At 69.1% G+C, this 8,834-nt stretch overlaps 1 protein-coding gene across 1 annotated transcript; it reads right to left on the bottom strand.

Moving 5' to 3' along the window:
- Window positions 1-253: 253 nt before the first annotated feature.
- On the bottom strand, window positions 254-7,333 carry BLOC1S1 (biogenesis of lysosomal organelles complex 1 subunit 1). The gene is made up of 4 exons (XM_073318657.2): window positions 7,209-7,333; window positions 5,321-5,393; window positions 2,639-2,771; window positions 254-864 (listed from the first exon to the last, which is right to left on the bottom strand). The coding sequence occupies exons 1-4, from the start codon at window positions 7,300-7,302 to the stop codon at window positions 754-756; spliced, it is 411 nt and encodes a 136-aa protein (XP_073174758.1). The 5' UTR covers window positions 7,303-7,333; the 3' UTR covers window positions 254-753.
- Window positions 7,334-8,834: the final 1,501 nt, after the last annotated feature.

The following is an 8,834-nucleotide window of genomic DNA, read 5'->3' as shown; positions in this document are numbered from 1 at the left end:
CCCCAGCCAGTGCCCCTGCCCCCGCCCCCACAGCACCCCCCTGCTGGGAGCCGCCCCCCCCCAGCCAGCACCCCTGCCCCGCCCCCCACAGCGCCCCCCTGCTGGGAGGGGCTGGGCTCGCCTTACTGCCCAGCTCCCCCCCTTACAGAGGCTCTGACACGTGGCCTGCTCTGGTTTAACTAACGCGTTTTATTCCATTCTCCAGCCAGGCCCCCCTGCAGCGCTGGGATCCCCCCCAGTCAGAATCCCAGCCCCCCGAGCCAGCCGCCCTCTGCCCCACCCCCTGCTGCGAGCCGCCCCGCACATGGGCGGGCGACCTGCAGGCCCGTGACGGGCTCAGGTGGCCCCAGGGCCCACACCCAACGGCCCCCCCCTGTGGCAGGGCACCAGACGGCCCAGCAGCCCCCAGGGTCAGAGCAAAGCGCCTGCAGCCGGGGTTCCCAACGCCCTCCAGCTAGCAGGCGGGACGGTGCCTCTCGCCCAAGGGCTGGGGCGGGTGTAATGCAGGATGGGTCGTTTCTTCCTTGCTCTCCCCCCCCCCCCGGCCGAAGGGGCAAAGAGCTGGGCCGTTCCCACTGAGCCGTGGCCAGAAGGGCGGACGCCAGGCGAGCTGCAGCACTGGGGGTCCCCAGAGGCTTCGCCTGGGCTAGCGAGCAAGGCAGCCGGCTCCGGGCACGCAGGGGGGGGTCGTCCTGGAGGTGGCTGAGCGAGCCAGCAAGGCGGAGGGCGGCCCCGCTCCAGCCTGGCGGGGGCTCAGGAGCTGGAGGGCTGCAGCTGCCCCTTGTACAGGTACTCCAGGGCGGTGGCGATGGTCCGCATGTCCAGCTCGATGCTGCGCGCCCAGTTCTCCACGTCGCCAATCTCCTGGCGGGCAAAGGAGACATCAGGGCCCTGCCTCGTGCCCCCGGCCCCCAGCCCATGGTGGCGCGCTTCCCCCGTTCAGCACCGTGCACATGAGCGCAGTGACCAGCAGGGGAAGCTACTCCACCGCGGGGTCACCCCCAGCCCTGCCGGTGCCCTCACTCCCGACCCGCAGCCCCTGCTAGCCCAGCCCTGCCGGTGCCCGTCACTCCCGATCCACAGCCCCTGCTAGCCCAGCCCTAGGCCCCCAGCCCTGCCGGTGCCCGTCACTCCCGACCCGCAGCCCCTGCTAGCCCAGCCCTGCCGGTGCCCGTCACTCCCGATCCACAGCCCCTGCTAGCCCAGCCCTAGGCCCCCAGCCCTGCCGGTGCCCGTCACTCCCGACCCGCAGCCCCTGCTAGCCCAGCCCTGCCGGTGCCCGTCACTCCCGATCCACAGCCCCTGCTAGCCCAGCCCTGCCGGTGCCCGTCACTCCCGACCCGCAGCCCCTGCTAGCCCAGCCCTAGGCCCCCAGCCCTGCCGGTGCCCGTCACTCCTGACCCGCAGCCCCTGCTAGCCCAGCCCTAGGCCCCCAGCCCTGCCGGTGCCCGTCACTCCTGACCCGCAGCCCCTGCTAGCCCAGCCCTAGGCCCCCAGCCCTGCCGGTGCCCGTCACTCCCGACCCACAGCCCCTGCTAGCCCAGCCCTGCCGGTGCCCGTCACTCCCGACCCACAGCCCCTGCTAGCCCAGCCCTGCCGGTGCCCGTCACTCCCGACCCACAGCCCCCTGCTAGCTCAGCCAGTGCCCCCCAGCTCTGTCGGTGCCCGTCACTCCCGACCCTGAGTGCACAATGCCAGTCGTGCTGAACCATCCATTCCTTGCACCCGGGCAGCTGAGGCTTCTCCACTCATTGCACCAGCGCCCTACAGCGCAGCTCTCAGCAGCGTGAAACAATGCCGGGGCCCCAGAGCCGGAGGAGGCAGGACCTGGCCCCCAGCAGTGTGGCGTGGAGCAGACTCTCCGCGGTGGCAGGGAACACGCCCGGCATCGCCAGCACCACCCCACGCCAGGCAGACGGTAGGTCTGGCGCTGAGGCTGCAGGTGGGCAAGGCCGGGGGGGAGGTGGCGCTGGGCGCACGGCCATGCCAGCCCCGCTGGGTGGGCGAAGGGGAGGAGTCGGACGCTAGCGGTGGGGTGCATAGGGCAGCTCTGCCTTTGTATGGTGAGACGCGCCGTCCTGCCATCCCCCACGCCCAATGGGCACAAAGCCGGCTTTGAGGGCTCAGGCCAAGCCAGGCTCAATGGGCCGATTCTCTGCCCTGGAGGCCGGAGGGCGAATAAACCCTGAACAAACGGCTCTGATCCGACAGCGTCGGGAGAGGACGGGGGTGGGGACGCGGCTCCAGCAGCCCACAGGGGGATGCCAATGCCAGCGTGAAGGGGGCACAGGCAGAGGGGCAAAGCCCTGGGGGGGCCCCAGGCCTGTGTCAGCAGAAGCTGGCACCAACCAGCTGCCTCCCCCAGCATGGTGCCATCCCCTCCTTGCTCCACACCATTCACCTGGCCGAGAGCCCCAGGGAAATCAGAGCCCCCTCCCGCCAGCTGACAGGACTGTGCGCCCCTGGAGACCCTCTGCGGGGCCTTTCCCAGCCCTGGGCTGGAGGCGGATGGCACCTGCCTGGCATTCCTGTCTCTGGGTGAGGGGGATTTCCTTGTGGTTCCCCTGCCCTCGGGGTGGGGCGGGGCACAGCTGGGCAGGAGATCCGCCTCCCCAATGGTGTCCCGGGGCGGACTGACCTTGAGCGCCTGGTTGAAGTTCTCTACCATGTTGATCCACTGGCCTGTCTGCTTGGCAAATTGGGCGGCTTGGATCTGCAGCGTCTTCACCTCGTGGTCCAGCTTCCTCTGGTTCACGTAGGCCTGGGCCACCCTGGGCAGGGCAGGAGGGTGATCAGCCAGCCCCCGGGAAGGGCCCGCCCCCCACCAGCCGCTCCGCATGGGGACATACACCCTGCACCTCCGTATCGTCCCCTTCAGCGCCGGGAGCCCCAGCAGCGGCTGGCCGGGATCCAGAGGCCCAGGACAGGACAGGCCTCGGGGGAGCATGCCCCGGAGTGGGGGCGGAGGCAAACGCTGGGAGTCTCTGGCCGGGGAAGTTCCCAAGCCGGAGCAGCTTAGCGGCTCAGCAGCATCTGGGAACCATCACCAGGCCCTGAGAGCGTCTGGTTCTCATCAGGCCAGGCAGCATGCGGGGCACCAGGTGTGCCCAGAAGGCAGCAGGGCTCCTGGAGGCGGGGAAGGGATCTGGCCCGACAGCTGGAGAGGGGCGTGCCAGGCACTGAGATCCAGGCCATGGGGCACAGGCCTGGGGGAGGCATGTGGGCCAGGCCAGCATCACTGCACACGGTACGGGCAGCAGGGTGGTCACCCTCGCAGCCTCGCCATCCCATTGCCAGACAGGGAATACAGGCACAGGAGCGGGACTCGCACAGTGGAACAGTGGTGAGGGCTGGGAATGGGACCCAGGAGTCCTGCCTCCTAGCTGCCCTGCTCTAGCCACTAGCCCCACTGGCTCTGCAGCTCCCCTCCCCGCCCCAAGGGTGCTTTGGCCTCTCTGCTGGGACTGCCACATGGGGGTGCATGGCAGGGCGGGGCCCTTCCCAGCGAGAACGGGGCTGAGATCCAGCAAGTTCGTTTCATGCCAGAGACGGAGTTTACTTTCCCCTGGGCCCGGCCCACGGCTGCGAGCAGAGGGCTGCTCTCCCATCATGGGCACAGTAGCCAGCGTGCCCCACCCAGCTCAGACGAGTTATTTTCAGAACGGACAGAGCTCCCTGCAGAGACGTGCCTGGGGAGGAGCCCACCTTAGATGAGTGTTCGTCGCAGGAGGCTCCCGGGGGCATGGAGCGCTGGCAGCCTGTCCCCCGGCTCCTCAGCCCTGCACTGCAGTCAGTGAGCTCCAGCCCGCCCCGGGAGGCTGCGGGTGCTTGGAGAAGGGGCAGCCTGCCCGGCGGCGAAGGGGGAGAACCCTGCTGCCCACCGGGGAACCCGCACCATGACACTGACCAAAGCCTTTGCAACCAAACCCTTCCAGGCCTTGGCCGGGAGGGAACCAGGGGCCATTTCCCAGCCATAATCTGCCCTGCGGGAGAGGGCCCTGGGCAGGGGCCCATGGAGGGAGCGGCTAGCTGCCCAGGATCCAGCTCCCTTCCTCACGCAGCACTCGCTGGATGAGCAGAGTCGCATGATTGCTGAATGCAGCCTGTGCTCAGAACGCGGCCGCAAAGTCCCCTCTGCCGAGCCGCTTCCCGCAGTCAGGGGAGCGGGGATCTTGGCCAGGGACTGGCAGGGAGCTGTCCCATTCAGGGGTCGCCGTAAGGAGTCTGTGTGGACTACAGGTTTCCAAGGATTACACAGGCTTTTAGCCACACAGCCCCAGCTAGAGCCAAGGGGGCCAGGCAGAGACCAGGGCGATAGGTCCCTGCCACTCGCCTGGGCCAGAAACCCTGAGCATCAATTTCAGTGTTGCTCAGAAGTGCAGGATTCAGAGCCCTGGAGACACAGGCCCACGACCCCCAGGGCTGTACCCTGGCCCCAACCAACCAGCTTTCCCCTACCCTGGGTGGGAGAGCGGCACCGGACCCCAGTCAGTCCTGGGGCTCTGTGACGGGAAGGGGCCACACCCCAAAAGCACATCACTATCCCCACTTAGTTGTGGTCTGAGGCCTGCGAACTCATGACGCTCAGGCCACTAAACAGCCATCAAACAGTAACTACTTGTGGTTGCTGCCAGCCTGGGTTGGACCGGCCTGGACAAAATGTTTCGTACCCCATCATCAGGCAGCGAGGGGCAGTGCGCCGCCTGCAGAAACGGGGCTCTCCTGGCAAAAAGAGCAGGGAAGCTCCTGAATCCAGGTGGGGACGTTACATGGCCCCAGGAGTTTGGGGCCACACCGGTGCTGGAGCCTCCCTCGCAGCAGGACAATGGGCTTCTCGCCGCCCCAGCTCTGCTCCATTCTCTCTCACCACCTGGCCTCTGAGAACCCCCCCTGCCAGCCTCCAGGGACGCAGGGCAGGGCACAGTGTGGTTTAAAGAGTTATAAAACCCGGGCTTCCTCCAGCCCCAGGCAGAACCAAGGCCCCGTGGAGAAGGTGGGAGAAAACGACTCCCGTCCCTTTAATTTAGGACAAGGGCGGTGGAAGGTGCTGGGCTGATGTTGGAGTCCCCTCTACGTCCACAGAACCAGGCTGCCTCCTGCCCCCACAGGGACTAAGCCTAGGGGCCGCGGGCAGTTCAGTCGCCAGGCGCCAGCCAAATCCTTGGCCTCGCTGCTTCCCTGGAGGCGACTGGCTCTGGAAATCCCATCACAGCCCTGGGGAAGCCCCAGTGAAAGGCCCATCACCGTGCACCGGGCAGGACACATTTTTGCCTACGTGGCTCCCGACGCTGCTGAGCTGCGGGCCGGCTTTGCCACTCACCCTACGTTCAGGTGGTCCGTCAGGGCCTCGGTCAGGCACGTGGCTGCAGCAATGGCCTCTCGCCGTCTCCGCTCTGCAAGGGAAAGGCCCGAGTGCCCCAGTGTTTGTACTGGGGGGGAGCTCAAACCGACTGACCCTTTACAGACGTCTCCCCGCCAGCACTGATCCCGGAGTCGCAACCGCACAGACCAGCTAGTGCAAAGGCGGGAGTTGCGGAGAAAACCATGAACACGAAGCTGAGCTGAACCCCGTGAGGGGTGGCCGTGGCATGTACCCCACCCCACGTGCTCAGCAGAAACAGGGAGGTCTGGGATGACAAGGGCCAACCTTGTCCTTCAAGGTGCCTGGGTGGCCTGGGAAATGCTGTCAAATCTCGAGCAACAATAAGGTATTTGTCAGTGCTCGAGGGCGAGGGATCTGGCGGTTAGTCCGGGGGGAGGGAGGGAGCGAAATGGGAGCCAGGACTCCTAGGTTCTAGCCCCGGCTCTGGGAGGCCAGCAGAGTCTAGGGGGTTACAGCAGGTGGCCAGGAGCCAGTGTAAGCCACACACCTCCTGGGTGTGGTGTGGCGCCAGGAGCTGGGACAACAGACACCACGAGAGAGCGAGACTGAATCTGCTCTGCAGCCTTAGGTAACAGCCACACGGCATTTAGATCATGCACCAAGCTCCAGGGGTCCCAGGTTTGATCCTACCCCGCGTCTGCCGGCATTACACCAGGACTCCTTGGAGTCGCTACAGGCTGGGGAGCGACCGGCTCAGAGGCAGTTCTGCAGCAAAGGACCTGGGGGTTACAGTGGATGAGAAGCTGGAGATGAGTCAGCAGGGTGCCCTTGTTGCCAAGAAGGCGAACGGCCTATTGGGCTGCATTAGTAGGAGCGTTGCCAGCAGACCGAGGGACGTGATTATTCCCCTCTATTCGGCACTGGTGAGGCCACATCTGGGGTATTGCGTCCAGTTTTGGGCCCCCCACTACGGCAAGGGGGTGGACAAATCGGAGAGTCCAGTGGAGGGCAATGGAAATGATCAGGGGGCTGGGGAACATGACCTACGAGGAGAGGCTGAGGGAACTGGGCTCGTTTAGCCTGCAGAAGAGAAGAGTGAGGGGGGATTTGATGGCAGCCTTCAGCTGCCTGACGGGGGGTTCCGGAGCGACTGGAGCGCGGCTGTTCTCAGGGGTGGCAGAGGACGGAAGAAGGACCGATGGTCTCACGTGGCGGGGGGCCTAGGTTGGATGCTAGGAATCGCCGTGTCACCAGGAGGGGGGCGAAGCACGGGCTCCCTAGGGCGGTGGTGGAATCTCCTTCCTCAGAGGTTTTTAAGGCCGGGCTTGACACCGCCCTGGCTGGGGTGACTGAGCGGGGCCTGGGCCTGCTTTGAGCCGGGGCTGGGACTGGACCCTGCTGAGCCCCCTTCCCTCCCCGACTTTCGGAGACCTGGCCCGGGCTCGGGGAGCGGCTGGGGGCGGGGCGCCAGGGCTCAGGACGCCTGGGTTCCGATTCCAGCTCTGCCACTGACCCACGGCGCGACCTCGGGAGAGTCGCGCCCCCGCCCTGTGCCTCAGTTTCCCCACCCGCAGAGCAGGGCCCAGCCCCCAGCTGGGGCGCGGGTGGAAGTGGGGGGTGCGAAGGGCCGGTGCCGAACGACACCGGCGGGCCCACGGCGCCCTCGCGGAGTGACGTCACTGGAAGAGTGACGGGGGCACCGAGTCCTGGGGCGGGCAGGCCACCCCCGAAGGGTGATGTGACGTCATCACGCGGCGCCACGGCGACCCCGAGGCCCGGCGCGACGCAGGCAGGCCGGCCCAGCCCCCGCAGAGTGACGGCCCCGCGGGCCAATAGGAACCCGGCCCGGGGGAGCAGGCTGCCATGGAGACGCCGACGGACTCACCTTGCTGCTCGCGGCGCTCGCTCTGCTGGGCCTGGTGCTCGCGCAGCAGCCGGGACAGCATCGCCCGGCCGGCCGCCCGCTCCGCGCGGGTCATGTGACCGCGCCGCCACGTGACCCCCGCGGCCCCGCCCCGCCACGGGGCGGGGCCTGGCCCTGGGGGGTGGCGCGGCGGGGGCCGTTTGACGCGGCGGGGGGGCGGGTGTTTGGCGGTGGGGGGGGAGATACGGTGGGGGGGGCGGGTGTTTGGCCAGGGGGGGTGACCCAGCGGGGGGGTCGGGTGTTTGGCGGTGGGGGGGGGTGACGCGGCGGGGGGGGTGTTTGGCACTAGGGGGGTGACCCAGCGGGGGGGGCGGGTGTTTGGCAGTGGGGGGGGTGACGCGGCGGGGGGGGTGTTTGGCGGTGGGGGGGGTGACCCAGCGGGGGGGGCGGGTGTTTGGCACTAGGGGGGTGACGCGGCGGGGGGGGGTGTTTGGCGGTCGGGGGGGGTGACCCAGCGGGGGGGTCGGGTGTTTGGCGGTGGGGGGGGTGACGCGGCGGGGGGGGGTGTTTGGCACTAGGGGGGTGACCCAGCGGGGGGGCGGGTGTTTGGCAGTGGGGGGGGTGACGCGGCGGGGGGGGTGTTTGGCACTAGGGGGGTGACCCAGCGGGGGGGGCGGGTGTTTGGCAGTGGGGGGGGTGACGCGGCGGGGGGGGGTGTTTGGCGGTGGGGGGGGTGACCCAGCGGGGGGGGCGGGTGTTTGGCAGTGGGGGGGTGACGCGGCGGGGGGGGGTGTTTGGCGGTGGGGGGGGTGACCCAGCGGGGGGGGCGGGTGTTTGGCGGTGGGGGGGGTGACGCGGCGGGGGGGCGGGTGTTTGGCAGTGGGGGGGTGACGCGGCGGGGGGGGGTGTTTGGCGGTGGGGGGGGTGACCCAGCGGGGGGGGCGGGTGTTTGGCAGTGGGGGGGTGACGCGGCGGGGGGGGGTGTTTGGCGGTGGGGGGGGGTGACCCAGCGGGGGGGGCGGGTGTTTGGCGGTGGGGGGGGTGACGCGGCGGGGGGGCGGGTGTTTGGCACTAGGGGGGTGACGCGGCGGGGGGGGGGGTGTTTGGCGGTCGGGGGGGGTGACCCAGCGGGGGGGTCGGGTGTTTGGCGGTGGGGGGGGGTGACGCGGCGGGGGGGGGGTGTTTGGCACTAGGGGGGTGACCCAGCGGGGGGGGGCGGGTGTTTGGCAGTGGGGGGGGGTGACGCGGCGGGGGGGGTGTTTGGCACTAGGGGGGTGACCCAGCGGGGGGGCGGGTGTTTGGCAGTGGGGGGGGTGACGCGGCGGGGGGGGTGTTTGGCGGTGGGGGGGGTGACCCAGCGGGGGGGGCGGGTGTTTGGCAGTGGGGGGGGTGACCCAGCGGGGGGGGCGGGTGTTTGGCAGTGGGGGGGTGACGCGGCGGGGGGGGGTGTTTGGCGGTGGGGGGGGTGACCCAGCGGGGGGGGCGGGTGTTTGGCAGTGGGGGGGTGACGCGGCGGGGGGTGTGTTTGGCACTAGGGGGGTGACCCAGCGGGGGGGGCGGGTGTTTGGCAGTGGGGGGGTGACGCGGCGGGGGGGGTGTTTGGCACTAGGGGGGTGACCCAGCGGGGGGGGCGGGTGTTTGGCGGTG

Source organism: Lepidochelys kempii, chromosome 20 (genome assembly GCF_965140285.1).
Source record: "Lepidochelys kempii isolate rLepKem1 chromosome 20, rLepKem1.hap1, whole genome shotgun sequence".
Taxonomy (NCBI): Eukaryota; Metazoa; Chordata; order Testudines; family Cheloniidae; genus Lepidochelys; species Lepidochelys kempii.
This window is presented reverse-complemented; position numbering and strand designations above follow the sequence as displayed.

Coding starts and splice junctions, on each gene's coding strand:
- BLOC1S1 (XM_073318657.2), bottom strand. CDS start 7,302: ATGACCCGCGCGGAGCGGGCGGCCGGCCGGGCGATGCTGTCCCGGCTG. Junction 2,772..5,320: donor ACGGACCACCTGAACGTAGG/GTGAGTGGCAAA, acceptor TGCCCTGCCCAG/GGTGGCCCAGGCCTACGTGA. Junction 865..2,638: donor ACTTCAACCAGGCGCTCAAG/GTCAGTCCGCCC, acceptor TTTGCCCGCCAG/GAGATTGGCGACGTGGAGAA.